The sequence below is a fragment of the Electrophorus electricus genome, chromosome 14 (assembly GCF_041902795.1).
Source record: "Electrophorus electricus isolate QZ-2024a chromosome 14, ASM4190279v1, whole genome shotgun sequence".
In the NCBI taxonomy this organism is placed as follows: Eukaryota; Metazoa; Chordata; class Actinopteri; order Gymnotiformes; family Gymnotidae; genus Electrophorus; species Electrophorus electricus.
Genome location: NC_137510.1, coordinates 12539456 through 12562868, shown reverse-complemented (window position 1 = coordinate 12562868; position 23413 = coordinate 12539456). Strand labels below are relative to the sequence as shown.

The 23413-nt window shown below is 41.0% G+C and overlaps 1 protein-coding gene across 4 annotated transcripts in view; it reads left to right on the top strand.

The window, feature by feature from the left end:
* Nucleotides 1–22054, top strand: part of xylb (xylulokinase homolog (H. influenzae)) — a 29216-nt gene extending 7162 nt beyond the window's left edge. For 2 of the 4 annotated variants that reach the window (XM_081696597.1, XM_081696599.1), the window contains 8 exons: nucleotides 16–131; nucleotides 1654–1769; nucleotides 2029–2106; nucleotides 3054–3146; nucleotides 8262–8320; nucleotides 10525–10612; nucleotides 14924–15018; nucleotides 21700–22053. In XM_081696597.1, coding sequence (XP_081552723.1) covers nucleotides 16–131; nucleotides 1654–1769; nucleotides 2029–2106; nucleotides 3054–3146; nucleotides 8262–8320; nucleotides 10525–10612; nucleotides 14924–15018; nucleotides 21700–21768 — 714 coding nt within the window. In that variant the 3' untranslated portion in view covers nucleotides 21769–22053. Of the gene's footprint in view, nucleotides 1–15; nucleotides 132–1653; nucleotides 1770–2028; nucleotides 2107–3053; nucleotides 3147–8261; nucleotides 8321–10524; nucleotides 10613–10977; nucleotides 11109–14923; nucleotides 15019–21699 lie in introns of all 4 variants that reach the window. The other 2 variants (XR_014116984.1, XM_081696598.1) reach the window with 2 other exon arrangements.
* Nucleotides 22055–23413: the final 1359 nt, after the last annotated feature.

Below are 23413 nucleotides of genomic sequence, written 5' to 3'. Positions count from 1 at the left end.
CTCTGTCTCTCACAGGTGAGTTTGGGCACAAGTGATACTGTCTTCCTGTGGATCACAGAACCCAGGCCTGCGGTTGAAGGCCATATCTTCTGCAATCCTGTAGACTGCTCCTCCTACATGGCTTTGATCTGGTAAACCGTTTTACAGTAGAACAGTGTGACTCGGGTCAAACACATCTATGCTTTAAGGACTGCTACCCACCCAAGTAAACCATTTTATTTATTTATTTATTTATTTATTGCTTTTCATGGAAATACTTTCATTATTTAGAAGGTTTTTTTTGCTATTTTAAGACTTGTGTGCATGTCTGAGAGAAGTGTGGGGTTTCACCTTTCTGCTGATGGATGCCCCAGAGATGATTTATAAGTACTTGCATTCCAGCTCATGTGTGAAGTCTTTAATGCTTTGAACCTGTCTTATGTTCACATTCAGCTTTCTACTTGCTTTGTTCCCATATCCAGCATCGTCTCAGAGAGCTGGAAATGTTGATTAGAGCCAGCTGTTCACCATTTCTTTCAGGCTTTTATTATTGGCCACTACCTTATCTTGCCTATCCTTTTGTAGAATCCAAGTACATCTGCTTAATCTTACTTTTGTAATTTTCACATTAAATTCCACTACCCAATATTACCCACAGGAGGATGAGTTCCCTTTGAGTCTGGCTATTCGAGGTTTTTTTTTCTCATGCTGTCACAGGGAATTCTTTTTTTCTTCAGTAACATTTGGCTTGTTCTTCAGGGCTCCGCCTTGTGTCTGTCTGTTGGGGGGGGGGGGGGGGGGAATGTAACCGAATTGAAATAAATTGTAGGTCTATGCTTGCATTTGGATTGCATTTGATACTAATCAAAAGGGAGAAAGTGGAAGATGTAAGAGCGCTGTTGATTGGTTGGATTGTAACAGATTAATTATCATACAGTCTCCAGTACTACTGTGTACTGAACTGGACATATTGCTTTTTTGGGAAGTATCTTGCAACTGTGTAAGCAAAAAGCAGCCAAAAAACTGCACCGTCTTTCAAGGCTCCTCTACCTATGGAGGTTTTACTGACCTTGTAGAGTTTGATTCCTACTCTTTTTTTTTTTTTTTTTTCTCTCTCTCTCTCCCTTCTTTTCCTCTCTGTGTCTCTGCTCTGATGGGCCTGTATGGGACACAGTCGTGGCTGAGGCTGGCAGTTTGTTTGCATGCCGGGGTGTTGTAGTTGCTTTGGAAGATGGATGAGCAGGATGAGACCCAGTGAATGTAGCATCAGGAGTAACGCAGTAATAATACTGTCCTAGAGGACGGCGGCTGTGGCTGACATTTGGATAAATCTGGGAGCTTCCCAGTAGTAGTTGAGATTATTGCCCTGAACTTGTGGCTGAAAAAAATCAATTAGTTTGCCAGCCACTAGCTTTATCCGACTTGTAGCATCAAGAAAAGTGTTCATTCTGTTCATTCTTTTTTTTTTAATGTCAGCTCAACCCAAATGGCCCTTGAAATTACCCCATTTCCTTGTTTTTACTTCAGGGTGCCTGGCTGTTGACAATGGGTAATAAAAGCCTATAGAAACACAATGCATCTTTTCACTAGTGTTTTCAAAGCAATGCATTTATACACTTTTATGGGATCAATGTCCACCTGAATGGCTTCAGCTCTAACCTGTCTTCTTTTCAGCTACAAGAACGGCTCTCTGACCAGAGAGAGGATCCGTAACGAGTGTTCTGGAGGCTCATGGGAAAGTTTCTCCAGTGCGCTGTGGTCCACTCCCATGGGGAACAATGGAAGCATAGGTGCCTGCTTTCCTGCAGCAATTACTTTACCTCAGTAACGTTAAGTGCATCATGGGGTTGAATTTCAACAACTTCCTTCCTTTGCATGTGACTCTTAGACTTAATCATGGGGACATTAGGACTGACATATTTATGCACTTCAGGGAGTTACCATCGTCACAGGAAGGGCCAAGTTGAATGCAGGGTGATAAATTAATTAAAACCGATGCGTTCTGATCTCATGCAAGGCTCTTTGGTTTGTCTTTTTTTTTTTTCCCAGGCATTTATTTCGATGTTGTGGAGATCATACCCCCAGCCATTGGGATTTACCGATTTGATCAACATGATAAAAGAGTAGGTCATTTTTGATGTTGGACGGAGATGAGTATATAAATATCAATTATATAGTATACATTTTTCATCAAGGTTAAGTTGTGCTTTTTAATTTTTGTTTACCCACACAGGGAATATTTGGAAACATAAAGCAACTGTTTAATCAAACATCATGTGTTAATTAGGTTACAGTTCAATGTACATGACAAATTGTAGTAGAATGTAATTATACTTGGAGATAAGTTATATGATAATTAAATACCTAATTTAGAAGAAAAGAAATTATCAACAAGGGCCTGTTTAGTGAATTTATTTCGTTTTTTTTTCCTACTAAAGCTAGTAGAATGTTGTCTTAAAGGTGGTGTTAAAGGCCATGCTGTTACCTTCATACTTTCATATTTGGTGTACCTCATGTAGTTGAGTACTGCATGTAAAGTTAGTGTACTGTGTATACTACATGTTCTACATGTACTATGCATGTTTGAGGAATGCTTGCATTCAATTTGACCATTTACGCTGCTGTTTTTCTTTTTCTGAAATAAGATCATGGGCACACTAGATGATTTACCCGAAGTACATATAATGACTTGGGATGTTAGGAGCACTTTTATCTCCAGCACTTGGTCTTCTCCCCTTGATATAGTTATATTGCCTTCTGCATGCTGTACTCTGTGTGCACTGCTTGGATTATCACTTTTGGTAGAAGTTGCCCTTTTCTGCTGATGTCTGACCATTCTGACCTCACCCACTTCTGTGCAGTGGCCTGAAACTTGCATTCAGATCAGTGTGAAGGGGTAGCTTCACTCAGTGCGGGGAATTACGCATGCCTGGTGGTGTCCGCTGAGGTCACTGCTTTTGCCGTACAGCATCTGTGGGAATGCTCAGGAAGTGAAGGAGAGCTTTGTGGAGGCAGGAACCAGTCCTCTCCCCTTCTTTAAAGCATGCCTTTGTGCTCTGTCCCTGCACAGGTAGATGCCTTCACCCGGGAGGTGGAAATTCGAGCCCTGGTTGAGGGACAGTTCTTGGCAAAGAGGGTACATGCCCAAAAGCTTGGCTATAGGATCAGTAAGTGCTTGCTCTCACTCTACCTAAATCTCATGTTCTCGCTCATGTTTCAGTGTCTCTTTGTCTAGTCCCTCTGGAGCTCTCTCTCTCTCTTGCTGTGCCTCTTTTTCTCTCTGTCTCTCCCCCCCCCCCACCTGAATCCCACTGTTTTCTTGGCAGCTTTCCTCCCCTCTCTCCCCCTCTCCTATTTCTCTTTCTTTTGTCCTCCTTGTTGGAGCTTAGTTCAGTGCTTCTGAGCTGCTTCATGCGTGGATCTCAGCCTGTATCTCTCCGACTGCATGTCTATCTGTCTTCTCACTGAGGGCTCACATGTCTCTGGCCTTACTGCCTCTTGGCAGGCACCGCTACCTGACGCAGTTCCTCTGCACTTCCACCTCTTTCTGAGGGGAATTTGGAAGCTACAGACAGCAGCTCGGACTCCAAGCACCCCAAACAAAGATGTGCACTTGTAACCTGAACAAAGGGGCATTCGTTCACTACCCTGCTACAGTGATTATTACATTCACTGACCTTTTCTTCCACTTCTGAGGGTCCCTTTTTAAAATGCAGTTATTACTTTTTCATTATTTTGTACGGAGTTTGTAGTTTTGTTTCCTCAGTTTTGTCAAGGCAGGAATCAGTGAGGGTAATTACGTTACTTGCTGCCAACAGCCAGTGAAACAAACACCCTTTAATTAAAGTGTGATCAGGCACTGAGAGAGGGGAGAGAAACCTTGTTCCTGGTGGCCGACCTGCACGCTGCATGTGCCTGCTATTGATGGAGGCATTTGGAATGCAATCACTGTCTCTGCCTCACGTTCTCTAGCATTTACCACAGCTCAGCAACTCCACTGCAGCAACTTGGGGGGGGGGGGGGGGGGGGAAGTCTCCCTAAATTAAAACTGCACAGACAAGATCTTAGTCCACCACTCTGGAACTCCGTGCTAACACTTTTTTTTATTTACCTTTTTTTTATTTATTTATTTTTTTTTTAGGTTTATTGCAATGCATAAGCATTACTTCATAGATAATGTATGCATGATACAAATGTCTGTTTCTTTGCTACATGTATATGTGCCTTGATTAACACGAGCTCACTCATTTGACTTTACATTACAACCAACCCAAGATGAACAGTAAGACAAATAGCCAGTGATCAGGGCAAAACGTTTCCATCATCAGGTGTAGGTCGTTCTGTTCGGCTGAGGCAGGGATTTGTTCCATACTGCCTCGTTGTCTATTGATTTGTGCTCTGGGTGTTTTGACATTTCAGCTTGCTGCAGGGCTCCTAGCTTGGATAGAAAGCTGAAGTCTCTCGCATTTCAGGGTCAGCTGAGAGGAAGATTTAGCTAAAAGAACTCTTCACTACCTGTCAGTAACTCTTAATAATGTACTCTGCTTCACAATGTGCAGTTCCTTTATAAATGAATATCCAAACACCATTTGGAGAGAACTAGCTTTCATCTGCCTATCCGCGTTTTACAGCTGGCCCAACAGCTCTGTCCTTCATATAGTGCATGCATCCTTTTTAGATCTATTTTTTTGCTTCTACAGCCATTATATCATTTATGTTGAAGGTGGTAACAACAGTCACTGGTATAGGGTACTGATGTTCACAGACATGATGAGGATGAAGGAGGAGATGAAGGTGTGTTCACTGCTCATATCCCCTGCACTACTTCCTGCATCGGTGGTCCCCCAATGTGACGTATGTGCTATAAATCCTTCTCATGGTTAAGGGACATCGATTTCCCCCACAGCCCTTCTGGTGCTGCTTTAAATTATTCACCATGTGCTTTGATCTGTGTTGGCCACTCAGGACTGTATCAGTGTGGCCTCTCTCACACACACACACACACGCGTGCACACACACACACACACACACACACACTTTCTCTCTTTTTGCCTGTCAAAATTACCATGTTGCCAAATCATTGCAATTAATTGGGTTGGTGATAAAAGCCACACTGTATGGAATAAGCATACATGATGTGTGTGAGCTGTTGCACTTGGTGTTATTTACATTAGTAACAGCTGTGTGTACGTATGTATGCGCATAGATGTTGGTGTAATAGCGCACAGTGCCAACTTCCAAGCCTATGCGGAATGTTTCGGGTGTTCTTCAGTTTGCTGAGGCATGTGTTGTCAGTGTTGATGGCTGTCCACTGTCCTTTGGTTGTGCCGTGTTGATATGTACTGTTGCTGGCTGGCAGAGCTGCAGCATGGCCCTTGCCTACAGGGATTTGAACTGAACATTGGCAGTGACCGTTCTAAATCGGTTGACATGATGCATTTGTCTGATATTTTGGAATATTTCTGTAACTGATTGACCACATAGAGACACTCAACACACATTTTCTGTGGTGGTGTGTGTGTGTGTGGTTTTTCTACAATTAAGTTGAGTTTGCTGAGCAAACTCAGCAAACTGAGAGGTACTGGCCCAAGTCATGTTCTCATTTTACTATATGGCCTCAGCATTCTTATTTGGGCCAAATAAGTGCTAGCCAATTATTGTTACTGTACATGCAGGTTAATGACTAAGGCTGAGTGAGATGCTGGATTTTCATCTTGGGTACATAAACAGAGTAAGTTGAAGATTGTACCATTTAGTATTTTATACCAGGATGGAGGGGCAGTAGGTATTAAAACCATTGTTTAAGTTTCATATGTACTTTTATTTAATTTGCTTCAACAACAGAAATGTTTTTTTTGTTTGTTTGTTTTTTTTTTTTTTTACATTAATTACCAAAAGGCCATCTGCATTCATTTGTATGTGCTGTTTTCAACCTTGTTCTTTTTTACCTTTTGGCTATTTAAGGTCTGCCTGTAGAATTTATTTTGTAGAGGGTCAGTGGATTGCATATGCTGGAACCCATATTAGCACAGACTCAGGCAGACAGGAACCAGTGGTGAGCATGTGGATAACATCTGGACTGCCAGTCCATCTGCTTCTGTATCTCCCCATCACCAAGGATAGTTGAACCACTGGCGATGTGCTCATAAGCGTGCCCGCGATGGACTGGAGATTATGCATTATGCAGCGCTGGCCTGCCTGCTCTTCTGTATGTATGACGCATATGCACAAACACCCTCGGCAAAGAGTTCTGCAGAGCAGCTCTCATAAATATTTGAACAATGCAAATGAGGGCGATCTTAATCGTTCCGTCACTCTCTGTACATGGCCACTGGCTTCTAGCAGGAGCTTGCCTCCGAGAGACGGGAGGAATAATCGGGGATGGCTGGCATTGTTAGTCCAACTGCTGACCCTGCTTCCATCTGTTTGCTTGCATTTTCTGAACTGAACAGTCTTAGCTCGCCTTCCTCCCCGAGGTTTTGCAAGTTGGATTTGCAACGAACAATGGCTGTGAAGTTAAAGTGCAAAATGTCGTCTTTAATTTTAGGGTATATGTATTTATACTGAGTAAGCCCTACAGAAATCACAGCCCTAACATGGGGGAGTGTCATGCATAAAAGAAGCTGTAGTTCCTGTGCAGTTCGCCTGATGGGGATGTACATAGCCTCAAATGCAAGCTGGCAGTCTGCACTCTGACCTCATCCTCATTGTTTAACTTCCAATCCAACACGCTGGAGTACAGAAGCAACACAAGAAAGCTTGTCACTGCTTGATCTGCCCCAGATTTGTTTAGTCTGACATCAGCACAAGCAGGGCTCTCTTCTGTCCTCACGGCAGGATGTATCGGCTGTTGGCCAGTGTGTAGGTGAAGTCGATTGATGTTTGACCAATGTTAACTGAGTGGGATGTCTAAAGCAGGGAGCTGCAGGTGTGTAGCCTGCTGAAGTGGGAGGATCCCACACTGGTCACAGTCCACATCTTAGTCATTCTGGTTCTAATGCCAAGCTTCATTTCTTGTTATCATTTTCATTGTGTAAATGTCGATCTAAAGAAAATACTCATGTTTCTGCTTCTAATGAGTTGTGATATTAAATTCCGCATGCGCTGTCAGCCTGGGCTTAAGTATAGCCCATTAATGTGATATGGAGAAATCTTCATTGCAGCCACTGTGGTCCCCCACACACTGTTGTATCGATTTCCTACTCCCAGAAGATGAAAATGCAAAAGTTAAACAGCTTGGCTGCAGTCACACATTTACTTTGCTGCTGTCTCTGTCAATACTAATAGCCAAGAGATTATTGACGGGGCCCTGGGTGAAGATGGAAAAGACGCCAGCCCCAGAATATTCTTTTAGATCATGGCTCTTTGGTAAACCCTGTATTCCTCATACACAGACACTTATGTATAGAGAGATTTCTGCATTTATTCACACCGAGATTTAGATCCATTACATAAGTCTGAACTTACTTTTTTCTCATATGTTCAAAGAACAGACGTGCATTTAGCAGAGGTACATTTAGTGGCCATCCCACCCTACTGTATCAATGGAAACCCCCCCCCCCCCCCTCCCGGTTCTCTCGTTCTCTCTGTGTGTAATTATTATTGGATTTTCCCTACCTCTACCTTTGACGTACAGCCGTCATTGATGGTCAATGAAGGAGCGGAACTAGGCAACAAATCAATCGTTTGCTCCTCAGCCTGGATCCATTTAATTCTTATTAGCACCCCAAGGCTACATTCAGTGGTGGGACGGGTTTTATTAGTGCATGCAGGAACAGGCCGCGCACAGCATCGGCACACAAGCTAAGATAACGTGTTGCAGGGTGGAGGAAAGTTGTCTTGGCCCTTGTTCCCCTTCACATGCCTTTGCTGGGGAGTAGAGGCTCACAGACTGTGCAGCGTGTGCGATAGATCCCAAATACTGAATCCTGGGGGAGTGGAGGGGACTTCCTCTGGGAGGTGAGATCTGAAACCCTCTAACCAGCGTAGGCAAGCTGTTCTGACTGAGTGTATGTCCACCCTGGGTCGTCACTGCAGGGGAAGGTTGTTCAGGGCCTGGCTCCTGAGAGGAGCAGCTTGGATGTGGCCCTTCAGTTTTGCTGCACTCAGCTCCACACAGTCCATGTAGTGCTGTACGTCTAAAATACAGATTCATTCATCATTTCACTCTATAAGAAAAAGATCACTATAACCAGAACATGACAGGAATATAGTGCTCTTGCACACTTGCGCACACACACAAATTCTAAAGACAACACCTGAATGCCTGATTCCTCTTTTAGTTCCAGGAACAAAAGTGCTGGCGACAGGAGGGGCTTCGTCTAACAAGGCCATCCTTCAGGTATGCACCAAAACTAGAAAAAATGCTTGATAAATGCATGCTTTTTTTTTTTTTTTTTTTTTTTTTTTTTTTTTTAACCTCAATAAGAATTCTGAAATGCTCCCTATTTGTAGGTTTTCTAGTATTTTTTCATAGAATTTAAATTCTAATACTCTTAGCTGTTGCACATAGTGTTATCTACACGCGTAACGTGTGTGTGTGTGTGTGTGTGTGTGTGTGTGTGGAGGACCTGATTGTTCCTACCCCTGAGGTGCTATCCCACTCCTACTGAATGTAATTTTATCTGACTGAAGAACACAGCTGTGCTTGATTTGGCATGGTACCACCCAGACCTGCCCTGGCATGATTCTCCACACATTAGTTATGGATGTATGTAAATGTATGTGGTGTTAGATATGTGGAGGAAGGCTGGAAATTGTAGGGGTGACATCTTGAGTGTATGGCATCTTTGTTTTGAAGATGTGGGCTTTAATGCATACATATTTCCAAATGTACTGTATGTATTTTGTGTGATGGTGAGGAGAATAGATAATGTTTTTTTATGCACTAAATACACATTTCCCCAAGTGGACAACAAAGGACACAAATATTAAGTGGCACTTTGTTTTGACTCGGTACATATGGGTTATAACAGTGTCATTTATAGCTCCTAATTAGTGGGATGCTCTAATATGAAATTGCTATAAGTAAGAGTAAGTCTCATTGTCAAATTGTACTCAGGTGAAAATATGGAAGGATCACATTTTTAGGTTGGACATCTAAACTTGTGCTAGACTTTAATAAACTCTTCTGTTTCAGAGTTTAGTTTCACTGCTGTCCAAGTTGGGCACCTATGTAATGTGTAGCAAAGTGACGTTTACAGATCATCTTATGTCAATGTAATTGCTATATTTGGTTTTCTTTCGAAATGTATCGTTGACTGTATGTCTAGCTCACAAAGGTTGGATTTAGGCTTGTTCACTAAGGAGCTGGTCACCAGCTCTGGTAATTTAAAGTGTGGTATTCTTGTATTCTTAGTTCAAGTCCTCAGTGTAGGATCACCTCTTTCATTGTCCTTTCAGGGTGTATTTGAGAGGTAGAAATGCTTTTCTGTGATGTCTGGCCAAGGGTAGCAGAACCATATCCCTAGGATCTTAAATAAATTGCTCAAATTACATTAAATGGAATAATTCAGACCAAGTCATTCATTTGCATAGACAATAAAGTGCAGAATTGTTCAGCCTGCACTTTGTGAATGCAAGACATTAAGAGAAGCAGTGAAAACAACAAACGCCAGTAGTGCGGTTGAGCTATGTATTCAGCCATTTCATTTTACTGAAATATCTTTATGCACATGGTTACATATGAAAATAATTTGGGGCTACAATTTCTTGCATTGAAAGTCACAACAGGGTGCAATATCGAATAAATTTGGCAGTGACAGAATCTTTGTTGTTTTGGTACTTCTTTAGCACTTGTAAAATTAAAATGTGGCTATGTGGTTAAATGCAGAATTCCAGCTTTAATTTGAGGTTACTTGCATCTGCACTTGATGAACCACAGAATTATAGTCCTATTTATGCATGGAACCCCTAGTCTAGGGTTGCAATTGGGGGCAAAAAATACTTGGACATTGAATTTGCTGCTCAACTTTTTCTTGGCAAGCTGCATGTTATTGCATCATATCTTTTTGTACAAGAGAGCTAACAAAGTGTTGTGCTGATTCTAGCTAGAGTCTGATTCTATCTGCAGTCTGGTGCTGTTGTCTTTCAACATGAGGATCACGGACGTGATGGTGGCAGGAAAGCAGGCCATTATAAAGCGTAAAGGTCAAAATATGTCATGCTGTTAGATCAAGCCATTAAAACATTAGATGTGTTCAAATTAACTGCTTGAAATTTTCAAAAACAAGAGTAGCAATCTTTCAAACATGAACTGGTAAACTAGTTGGACACTGGAGAATATAGACATGGAAGGGCTAAAGGGAAGCATATCTCAAAAGGTTCACAGTAAGGTGCAGAGATATTCCAGTTTTGTAGTGGATGCTTATATAAAAGAGATCTTTGTATTTATCCTGTGAGACCTGTATCAAATGTTTGGTGTGTGCATGCATGCAGTTACACTTCAACATGAATGTTATGCTGTCATAAGAGAATTAAACCTTTTGTGGCTGACCCAGAATCAGGAGTTTCATCGGACTAAGGATGACCTCTTCTCAATAACAGGTCCTCTCGGATGTGTTCAACGCTCCAGTATACACGATTGATGTGGCCAACTCTGCTTGTCTGGGCTCTGCCTTCAGAGCTATGCATGGTAAGCTTATCCATTTGAACAGTAAGCTCATCTGTCATGGTGTTTATGATGTAAATGTTTGAAACAATAGCTGCAGTGTAAATGTCCAATATATGACATGCCTGAACACAGCAGTGGTCAGTAAAAAATGGTGGTTACAAATAATAAATATTTCAGTTTAAAAGCTAATATTCCAAAGCTTTAAGGTTTACATTAGACTTCATGAATATTGTTGATTTTCCTAGTCTCCTGTATAAGTCAGGCCTAGTTATACTCTTAACTGTTCTGTGCAGTGAATCAGTGGTTTCACTGTAAATGCTTAATCATAATTTCAGGTAGGCTGTGTGTTCTCCTTAATTCCTGAGAGGCTGTGTGTTTTGCATTAGTCAGAGCTGCGATCTGATCACACTCATCAATATGATCACCCTAATGCGATGTGATTGGGAGTGTCATTTAAAAGCCCTGGCTGCTGCGGCAGGTGCTGTTCCAGGCTCTCTACGCCACCTGCTCGAGCACAGTACGTCCTGCCGTGTTATCATCCTAACCGAACAGAGAGCTCTCGGCCGGCTGTCTCCTCGGATTGCACTTTTAATTTCTCTTTTATTGTTCATTTTTTTGTTGGGTTACTTCTTTCTCCCTTCTGACAAGGCATTTGACACTGCAGTGGCATTTGTATGCAGCGTTAATGCCTTGCCCTGAGTACCGATGCTTAACACAGGTGAAAACGTGCACGAGCAGCAGCTTCCGACGCTGGTTTCTGCCATGCTGTGCATAAATCGACAAGCCTTACTAGTCCTCATGCAGCGTTCTCTGCAACAAGCTTTTGTTAATTAACAGCAGCAGCAGACGGGATTCTTTTGCTTGGGAAATGTCACGCCATTTCCGAAGAGGCTGCTGATGCATATGTTCTCCTGACCCCCACACCATTCATCTAAAGCTGGAATGTTGACAAAACAGCATGCCATGTGAACGCTGCCTCTGCTCAGAGCTGAGCTGTGTGTATGTGCGTGGAGACATGGAGTGAAGGCGAGAGAGCACATTGTATGCATGTGTTCTTAAATAGTACATCATACAGTGATCTATGCAGCAAATTGGCAGCATTTAGTTTCCAGATTTTATTAATTCTTTTTATTGTAAATAACATTGTGTGTGTGTGTGTGTGTGTGTGTGTGTGTGTGTGTGTGTGTGTGTGTATGTATGTATATATATATATATATATATATATATATATATATATATATATATATATATACATACATACACTAAACAGTATATTAGAAACACCTTGTAGATGTGCGATTAGAGATCATAGCTTTCTGTTACCATGTCCTGTTGTTCTTAACCACCGTGCATCACCGTGGTCAGTCCACAGGAGCCCTGCTGGGAGGATGTCTGTGGGTTCTTAAGCACACTCCAACTAGCAATGGCACTGCCATCTGTAAAGACCAGTGCATCACTGCTGTCCCTGACACCCTCATACTAGTGCTACAGCCACTAGTGTGTCTCCAACGATTCAGTAGCACTGCTGGACTGACAATGATCCAGTACCCACATAGTATCTAGTGATCAGTGGTCTGTTGGTCAGAAATTAAACAATAGTGAATAGGTAGAGCATTCCAGTTTGGCATATTGGGTATGTTAGGAAATGTCTGGAAAAAACGAAGTACTTTTGTTTTAAGCATAAATTATGCCATATTTTCCTTAATGGTTCATAGGAGCAATATGCTATAGGACAACATCTTAAAAAATGTAGGAAAAATTATAGCAATTTACATGGTAAAATGTCTCACTGGATGAAAATGCTTTCTATAATAGCCTCCTCTTAACTAGCTTTTTGTCCTTGCTACAGTAGAGTAGGCAGGAAAATGATTATGTACGTTTCACTGCACTTGCGTATTTCCATCCTGTCAAAGGCACCAAACAGGGAAGTGCTGAAATGTTCACGCTGTGGTCGATTAATTCAAGCAGCTCCAGTGTCTAATGTCCTAATCACCAGTTTCATAAGGCACCCGCTCTGTAGTGATTCAGACACCTAATGTCTGATTCTCAGCCTGCGCTTTCTGTGGTCTGAAAGAGATGACCTCAGTTCTAATTAAGATGTCTTTAATGCCAGCCTGTCGAGAGCCGCCGGCAAAGAACTGATCAAAGCTCCATTACGACTGGCTTGATATTGCAATTTGTGCCCACAGTTATGAATTTAACTATGTTAAAGCACACAGGCTCTGTAGTTTCACAAATGCTCAGAGATTTTGAAGGAGAAAATGGGGTTCTTGGTGTTAGGACTGATTTTGGCCATAAATCTGATGATAAAGTTTCAGAAGTTTATTCATCCTTTTGATGTCTCATCGTACAAATTGCACATATCATCTAACAGCCGTACAGAGGCGAGATGAGTGATGTAGACTTGCATATTAAGGATGTTAATTACAAGCTAAAGCAAACTCTGGTGAATAGTTTAATAGTCTCAAGGTTTAGCTTGGACAAAACAGCACCGTTGCTGTTTCTCATTCATTTTGGTTTTATTGCATTGCTGTCAGTATTGATATTGTGCTGGCTTTAGTGGCCAGGAAACTAGGTGGGGGGTGTGAGGAAGAGTCAGTGAAGGCACTCCTCTTGTACTGCCTCTTTGTAACCCACTTATTTCTGCCTTTGCTACTGTAGCTCAATCTTATAGGGGTTCTTTCTGTGGGTGTGTGAGTTTGTTTGTGTATGTGTGTCAGCCATAGGCAAGTTGTGCACTTACATTATCTGAGCAACAGCTGCTTTGTGTGCTTCACACGGATTCCCTTTGTGTGTTTAGTATTCTACAGTTAAAGTTACCTCAGGACTGTTGCCTTCTGGAGCGCCTGTTGAGCTGGCGGCGGCGGGGGGTAGTGGAATCAGTGATGACACCTGAACACAGGAGGGGCTCCTCTATAGTCTTCTTTGTTTATATGGTGGCTGACAGCTCAGGAGTGATAATGGGCTAACTGACCATCTTTTGCCAGTATTCCATGATATAGTTCTGAATTCGTACCTATTGAAGTTTGAGTTGTTCATTCCTGACTGGTCAGTTCATCTGTGGTGGTCAGATGAATGCACATACACATTTGTAAACCTTTTTAAAGACAGGAGTTCTACACAGATTGGCATCCAACATTTAAATATTCTAGTAGCTGCTGATCTACATTTGTCTGTTTTTCTCATGCTTAAAGCCATAAGCTACAGCTAGACTGCTGAAGACAGAAAATGTTTTCAGACACAAATGTGGATAAAAAAAAAAAGATTTATTTTATTTATTTATTTTTTGGGAAGCAAAACCACATGTTTGAGTAAGTCTGGCTAAAAAGTTGCTACTGAAACCCTGAGCTATGGCTTTCTCATTGGAAGCACCTTTATTACTGGGAAGTATTGTTGGCTAAATGCTTCCGTTATTTTAAGATATCATTGTGCCCTTGCCCCTTCATTTTTCTGCCTGCTTTCCCCAAGGGAATTCTCTTGATTTCTAATGCACAGTATGAGATATGAGCATAATTGCTAGACCCATGTTCTGAATTTCTATTTCTTTTTCTGTCTCTTTATTAGGCAACATGCTGTATATTTTGTATATCATAATATTTGATTTCATATGTGTGATATTAATTATGCATTGAGTATATTTGAAATGGCAACACCATGTTTATTTTTCAAATTGACACTGTGTGCAGTAATTTAAAAAGGCACTGGGGCACTGTCAGTAACATTTAAATGCAGCTCACAGTGGGTGCAATATTGCTGGCTGTACACTGAATGTTTGACCTCATTTGCATTAAAGCCACAGGGCAACCATGTTTTTTAGCTGGTTCTGTCTTAAGCCAGAAAACATGACATGAAACGCTCTGTCCTGCTAAACCCGCTGATATGATGCTGCTCTAAGAAGAGAATGAGCTCAGCACTACTCATGTACCTAATTCCTGCACTACTAACTAGTCAGTGCTACTGACTGACCGAATTCTTTCTCCTGACTCAAGCACATCCCCTGGTCAGTTGTTACGATATGGATCAGTGCTTGCTCTTTTACAAGTCTGACTTGGACTGTTGACTTGTAAGGATACTGAAATGTTGTCCTGAGTGTGAGTAAAATGGAAGGCCTGTCCCAACTCGTTGACCTGCCTCCCCTTATGCTTTTCATCAATGTAGCCGCTGTTTCTACATGTCTTCACCTCGGACATCCTACTTTGCTTTTTCTGTTGCAGCCAGTGATCTGCATGTTTGAAAAAAGCCTGTGAACCACCTTTTCCCTTCCTGATTTTTCACCGATGTTTTTTTTGTCTTCCCCCCCCCCCCCTTTTTTTTTTTTTTCTTGCTTTCCAGCGCTTGTTGCCGGAAAGGGGGTTTCCTTCACAGACACGGTGAGAGGAGCAGCAGCAGCACAGCTTGCAGTGAGACCAAACCCCAGTGCTGAGGAGGTATGAGCCATTGTGTGTCCTGAGTCGGCTCAGGTGACTCCACATGAACTGAAAACGCATTGACCAGATGGATGTATTTGAGAATGCTTGAACGGATCTGTTTTTTGGTTGTTGTGGTTGTTTTTTTTGGGGGGGGGGGGCGGGGTTGTTTAAAAATTCACATGCACTCTTGTACAATATTATCACCACAGTCACTGTGAATACCAAATTACTTGAAGCAATATGCAGTAGATAGGTTTATAGATGTTCCTCCTCTGTGACTATAGCCTCACTCCCCTCCCCTGCCCTCCAGACTAGTCTTGGCAGTGCTGGAGAAAACTTCTGCTGAACTCATTATAGCACGACCCAACTTGTTTGAGATTTGCCCCCTGCCGAGTCTCTGGCCTACTTTGAGTCACTGCTTCTTCATTAAGTGCTTTAATCCCTTTGGAGAGGGGGATTGTAAAAGAAAATTACACACCAACCTCTCTGACCATTTCTGAGCGGAGGGGGTGATCTTGGGATGATGGTACTTAATACGAGCTAAATGGCATTAGATTTAGACATGTGCTTTTGTACCTAAGCGAGATACTCAGAGAAAGGTGGATAATTAAAAGGTTCTGTCTAAGCTTTATGCAGTAGAACCTCGGAGACGGAAATGACATCCCAAAGCGCAGAATGCGATACTGGTTTCAAACATTTAATTTTATTTTTTGTGTGGCTAAATCACTCAGGGGTGGTGATCAAGGCTATGTTGAGATGACGGTTGCTGAGTAGTTGGATTTCTATAAAGGACTCAGGTTTGGAAAAAGACATTGCAAGGATATAGTATATTGGGTGGTACCATGGTGTTTGACCTCACACAGACCCTGGCTGATGGGGGGGGGGGGGGGGGGGGGGGGTTGTGGTTGTAGCAGAACAAAGCCAGACTTTCATATAAATGAAAGATGAACTGTGAAATATCTTACAATCACACTTTTTTTTTTTTTTTTTGATTTAGGTTTGATTAGTTTTCCACTCCCATACTCTAGCATATGGTGCTAACTAGATCCATCTGTTTATTATAATTGCTTCTTTTTTTCTGAAGGCTAAAAAAGCACAATAAATTTATATAGTTCTATAAACATTCTATTAGATGCATTTCTGCGTTTGCTATGCATCATATGCTTTTCGCCGTAACATTAGTTTTGCCCCATTTTGCCATTTACTGACGTTGCAACAGATTCCTGAGAAGTTTGAGAGTTTGAATGATGGAACTCATCAGTAAAACACCAGGAGAAGGTACTTCTTTTTGACCTTGTTCTTTAGTGTTTTCCTGTCGCAAACACAGGTAATGCCACTCAACATCTTAATTTATTGTAAAAATCTTCAAAACTAACAGGAGAAAAATTTTGGTGTGAAAGTAAAAGATGACCTTGTAATCTGGCCTATTAAAATGAAGCAGGTTGGGTGCTCAGATGATTTATTGGGGCAGCTAAAGAATCATTAAAACAGACTTCAGCCATGAATTTGATGTTGATGGTAATATAATAATAATAATAATAATAATAATAATAATATTAAATAACTAATATTTGTAGTAGTAATGAGGTCTTAGAAAAGATTAGTTTTCCAAACCTTTTCCCTTAACACCCATACAATTCTTAGCCCCAGTTTTGACAGTGCAATACTTTTTTTTATGTGGTGTGAAAAATTGTGGAAATTAATTTCTCACTTCGACAAGCATCACATATCATTCCACTGCATTGAGGGCACATATAATCAAATGATTGGCCAGTGGCAGGGAGAAACTCCAATTAGCGAACGTTGCCACTTGCGTTCCTTAATTATGTGGGACGAAATATGGTTTCAGTGCACATCAAATGCAGTTCATTAAAGGCTCATTTCAGAAACCTAAGAGAAAAGCCCAGGTAGATGGCTATGTGGCCTGGCTGGCAAAGATCCAGTCACTGCATCTACTCACTATGACTCGGGTGTTATGCACACATAGTAATGTAATAGAAACTGGAATGCTACCAAAAGTAAAGAATGGCAGTGAACAAAGCATTGCTGCCTTAAATAAACCCTAGCCCTTTTTTACTTTATTTTTAATTTCTTTTCATTTAATTTTCTTTAACTGAATAAGATGCATCATACATAGTTTTGCTATTTTGATCACGAATGATCATATTTGGTGATGTGGAGCTCAGCACCAAATGCCCCCATCTGTCACTTGCTGTTGTAAGATCCCTGATATGATGGAGTGACTGCTCCATTCGGTGAACACCAGAAATGAGTAAAGATGGACTCCAACGTGAACCTCATCATTATGCATGAGTTCCCCTACTGACAGCTCAATGGCGAGTGTCAGCATTGGGTTTGTTTTATGTTGAAGCTCTGTCTCCTTTTGCTGACGAAAGGTCGTCTCTCTAGGTGGCGGCGGCAAGACAGACCCTTTCGTGCTTCGGTGTTCCTCAAGCACGGCGGAAATGTCTCGGCCTGCTGATTGATCTCGCATGCCTCCATTAGCCGCACTGGCACTGCTGTTGCCATGAGACTGTCAGCACAAAGGCGTGGTCTTGGTATGCCTGGTATCCTGTTGGAGTAAGACTGAGAGTTTGGCATCTCTTCTGCCCGCTTCCCTCCAAAGGAAGAGTTGCCCTTAATTTCACCTAGAGACAAAAAGCAAAGTTGTCAACTAAAAAAAACCCCGGCCAAACAAGCGAGCACCTATGCTGATCAAGTTTGTTTTACCAGCCTTTCTGTGTTTCGGTGTGCATCTAGATTGAAAAACAAATAGAACGTTTAGTAACTTTGCTTGGCAAGACTACACTGCCAAATGTAAAAGGTTTAAACCAAGGGACTTTTTTTACATTAAAAGGAAAAAAAAAAAAAAGATGAAAGGAATGTTTCGTCTTCTAAGCAAGCCTCATCGGTTTGTGCTGGATGCTTCATGTACTCCATCTGGATAGAGCCCAATCCAAACGTTGGTTTGGTTACATACTGAATTATTAGTTGTAATGCTGCTAAGAATAAATTTGACTCCCATGCAGTGTCAGTGTGCAGTATTTGACATGATGCATAAATAACAATGGGATATTCAACCCAGCCTCGAATACACTATGTAAGGGCTAGCACATACCACATGCCCCACAGTATGTATATTAGAAATGTCATACTCTTGCAGTTCAGCATATACGTCTTGCACAGTTTTGTATTTTAATGGTGCTAAAGGCAGAGCTGTAATGGTGATTATGCACCTGAACCAGCTCCACAGACTGTAGATGGATAAAAATGGGCCACTTTATTCTCACACAGTTCATTCTTTGGTATAATATAGTTTCAGACTGTACTGAAACCTACAGAGTAATGCCTGCTATTAATTTGTCTCTCTCAGCACTGTTTTCTGCTCCTCTGTAACTCGGCGATAGAGTGCATGCCACTCCATGCACTCTTTTGATGAAGGGTCCTCTTTGATATTTAATGGTCATGTCGCTTTTAGTTTCCCTTCCATATGAAGACCTTGCCACATTAAACTGTGAGATGCCTTTACCGGGAGCTGTGTTTTCTGAAGGCAGGTTTATATATGTATAGTTAACACAAGATTTGACATTATTAAATGAAACCCACTGCTTACCACTGCAGATTTCAAAAGCCTGCCAAAGTTTTTCTTTTGTTTAATTTTGTTTGGTATCTTTCAAAGCTCACATGGGGAGTTGTTGTCTGTTGACATATTCTGTGGTATATTCATCGAACCCCAGGGGGGCTACAGTGGCAGCTCATGTGTCAGCTCCTATCTGAAGGAAATATGTTCAGGTGCCAACACTGCAGATGCCTTATTAAAGAGCAGCAAAGAATAAATCATGCTAGATTCATATTTATTGCATTTCTTATCAACAGAAGGTAAATATGCACAGGCGATAAATGTTCATAAAATGAATATGGACACTGCCTGCAGTGTGCTCGTGTGCCAGAAAGGTACCCAAAGAAAGTAGCTTGATGACATGATGCATATGACGCAAAGACTATATATTATGTTAGCATTGTATTCACTTGTATTTGTATTTTATGTGTGATATGCAATCACTGTAGTGCAGAAATATGCAACACAGGAGACTTGCTTGAGCTTTTATCATGGAGGAAACCGTAATTTTGTAACTCAGCAGACTATTGGCTCTTCTCCACCTGAATGTCATGGGATTCTCTCTTTTTGTGCTCTATTCAAAATCTTAATTACCCCACTTGAGTCAGTTACTAGGGCCAATTAATGCTTGTCATCTTGTGCCCAGAGGTGCTCCACTTTTCAGTCTTCAGGAGCATCAAAGGCATAGGAAACCTGCTATTTTTTATTCCTTGAAGCGTCACTTACCTCCAGCTGTAGAAAACCTTTAGAGATCATCTCACCAGTTTTATGTAGATCTGAGATTGAGAGATTTGCTCCTGGGCCCAGCCCTCATACACTGAGAAAATGAAGCATCCTCTCTGGCTATACAAATGTAAATCAGATCACTAATCCAGTAGACCTTGAACATGCTCTGTACTGGCAATGCTGGCTCTTTATTCGGCTTCATTAAGATGGACCCTGATCGATGGGAAGGAAGGGGAGAGGGCTCTCTAGTCTTTTGAGTTTTAATTGGTATGTGTTTCTCTCCCTCACCTCTGTCTTGCTCAAGCTTGCTCCATCTCTCCTCCAGCTTGCCGACTGTCACCCTTTTCATATTGTGTCTGCTGTTAGGGTGGAACATGCAGCATATTTCTCCTGGTATGCCCCAGGGGATGGGCTGCCAGAGCGTAAAATGGATAGATCATGTCAAGGGGCAGAAAGCAATTTACCAAGGGAAGGAGAGGCAGAGGGCAGCAAATCGCTTTCACCAAATTCAAAACATGGATCCACCTTGAAGAGACGAAACAATTGACCTTGACCTATGGCTATGGAGACTTTTTTAAAATTGTAATTCTGAAAGCATCGTTATTCAGGAACTTTGTGCTTCATATGCATAACTGCCAGTCAGAGAATAGGTCAGGTTATACATCAAACCTTGGTCTGATGTGTGAAACATCTTTAAGTAAGAGTGTTGATGTAGGATATGTTTTTTGATTTGAATGTTCTAATTGATAATAAGAGAATTTAGACTAGTCTATCACTCTAATGCTGAGATATTTAATACATCAGTGCTGGTTACTAAGCTACTGCCAGACTACCCATACTGCAGACCATATTTCAACATTGAAAACTGATCCAAATGTGATGGCATCTTGGAAAAGTGCATTATCTCTTATCATTCTGTTTTCAGCTTGAAATCATCATGACAATTTCATCACAATTTGTACCATTAATTTCACATAAATCTGAGTCCATATTGCATAGATTTGTGATGCTGAATCAACATTCATCTAATCAGTTTTTGCCAAGAGCATAGATAGTAATATTGATGGAAGGTTTAGAGACACTTTTTGAAAAATGGGACCTTCTGTTTGACTTATGGATCTTCGCGTCTTCTCCATATCAGTGCAATCCTTTCAGCTTCCGGCTCTCCTTTCACTCTGGTTTAGTAGTAATATTGGAACCAAGTGCCTTTCTGAATGACTACCTTATAATTGCAGCAGCAGGCTAGTCACTGGGGTCTGGCTTTTTAGTTTAGCTTTCCATGCATTATTTATTGTCTTATTTTGTGTGGTGAGTTAATCCAGGACAGTTTGTAGTATATCCAGAATTATACTTTGCTCATGTGAGTATATTTTTTGAGGCAGATTTCACAAAGGATTCCCATAATATTAAGACAGAATATAAGCAGTTCAATATAGGCTTCCATATAAGGTTCATTCAGGCATTGCAATTTTAAGAAATGTCTGTTATATTTGCTTTTATTAAACATTTGTCAAGGTCATATCATAGGACTTTCCTCAGTAGCTGAAATGACAAATGGTGTATACACCAAATCCTTATAATGGATCTGTGGGTGTGGGTGTGTGGGTTTTTTTTTGTGTCTTTGTTTGTTTTCTTTCTTTTCTCCTGGGGGTGCTGGAGGTTTTATCCCATACTTTTCATACTTTTTTTCTTTTACACGAGGTGAAAGGTTAATTTATTTCAGATTATTTTGAAAGACTCCATGCAAGGCTCCCAGCTATTATTTGGTGTGGCTAGAAAGACATAGTCCGAATGCTTCCCAGAAATAAGACAGGATCACAAAAGTCAAGGTGTCAGATCAGTAAGTGAGCTGAGGTCTGCAGCATGTTGGCCAGTGTGGAATGATTAACAGCATTACAGATGGCCTCTGTTCATTCCAAGGATACTTATGTACTGTGTTGTATTTACTATAGTTACTTTTTCTATAATGGAAAGCACTCCAAACGATTTAGCAACTAGTAGATAGTGAGGATTTGTACTTCTGTACTAGTGCATATAGTACTAGTACCTCTGTACCAGTACGTTGTAAAGATGGGTATGTAGCAGAAATATACATGGCTTGAAATGAACAGTATTACCTTAAATCAGAGGATGCCATCATGTAAGATGGTGCAGTTCAAGGCAGTTAAGCTGCAAGGAAACTCCAGAATGCTATATTAATTAAGGAGTTTTCACATTGTTCTTGTCCTTACTGTTGCATTCTTCTTTCTGATTTAGTGAAGTGCAAACTTACACCAACACAGTTGCTAACTTTGAAGTATATGCTTGTGCTCTGAATGACATTTTCTGCTTGGTTTTATTTCCTGTTTCTGTAGGTATATGGGCCACTCCTGAAGAGATATGCAGGTCTGGAGGCAAGGGTTCTCATGACCACGACACAATGATTCATTTCCATCCAAGCATTTAATCTCTGCCTCTCTTTATGTATAACCCACTAGAGCCATGGACAAATGAGACCTTTAGCATGGTTCATTCCTTTGCATGAAGGAACCTGCATTGTTTTTTAATTTAGCCGAATGATGCTAGTCTCTCTGCCTCAGTTGATCATTACGTTGTCTTGACTGTTGCCACATCAAGTGTAAATGATTACCCACTGTTATATAACAGGAGTCCAAAATGAGGTGGACAATAAAGAAAGAAAAAATACCTGAAATGGACTCTTGACATCCTTCTCTCTCTCTCTCTCTCTCTCTCTCTCTCTCTCTCTCTTCTTTTTCTTCTACACACCAACATGGACCAGTTTCTGTGGGGGTCTGTGGGAGTGCTTAGGTGTGCATGCACTTGTTTCATTGACGCTTTGTCCTAAGGCTTAGTTCTATTAATAGTTTGAGTTTCACTCATTGCCTGACACCAGTGGGCCTCTACTGCCACTTCAAATCAATTGTTCATTAGTCTCTAACTTCAGCCTTCAGCACTGTTAAGTGATCTCATGGGTGTATGAGAGTGTACATGTATTAATGCTGGTAGAAACGGTCTATATGATGGTCTGACTGTGTACATATGCAAAGATGCCTAAAGTGTTTAAAGCTACAGTTTAGATGAGACTGTGCTTGTGTGGAGATACTTGGCATATGATACTCGGAATCTGATATGGTCATGTACATAAATTTGGTCTATGTCAAAATCTTGAAAAGAAGGAAATGCATGTCACTTATTCAAATAATACTTTTTATTATTATTATTTATTTATTTATTTATTTACATTTTCATCTTCAAGAACAAAATAACTGATATGAGCATATCAGTGTGACATGCATAGGACATGCAGGAAAAAAGAGAATGCAAATGCCAAGTCCAACTGATGAGTTTACTGGAACAAAAATGAAACGGAACATAAAAGTACATAAAAGAAAGCCCACGTAGCATACAATGACCGAACACTGATCACAGAAACACAAACGTATCATCATAACCCCCAGGTGATGAGGTAGCCTAATGGAGGTGTGGCAAAGACGTGTAATAAAAGATGACACAAACGAGCCATCAACATGAAGCCAAGGGAGACCCTTACAATATCTTTTTGAATATGTGGGTAAAACGTGACCTGTCTCTAGTGTTTTTACCAGTAAGTGAAAATATTCACAGGTTTCCTTTGTCCATTAGTGAAATGCTGGCTCACATACCAACAACCTAAATATGTTGTTCAAAAGAGATGGTAACTATGACTCAATGTTGAATTGAGAAGGGTGTGTAGAGCACAAAGCCTGATTTCTTTATACTTCTTTTTGACCAAGTTGGTGTAAATGTTTCTGCTTTGTTTCTTTCTCCTTACTAGATGATAACTGGATGTTTGGTTTTCCTTTGTGAAACAATTTCTCGTAAAGTGACAGTTATGAATTCTCCTCTTCATTATGACATGGTGAACAAGCCTCAGTAACATGGACCACCAACCCCAGCTGAATATTCCTTGGAGTTTATTGTGCAGTACATCATTAGAAGATCTTTTTGAATAAGATTTTTGATGCATTGTCAGACATTTATTGACTGGTTTGTCGTACTATGATGAAGCTTATTAGGCAAAGCGTTTGT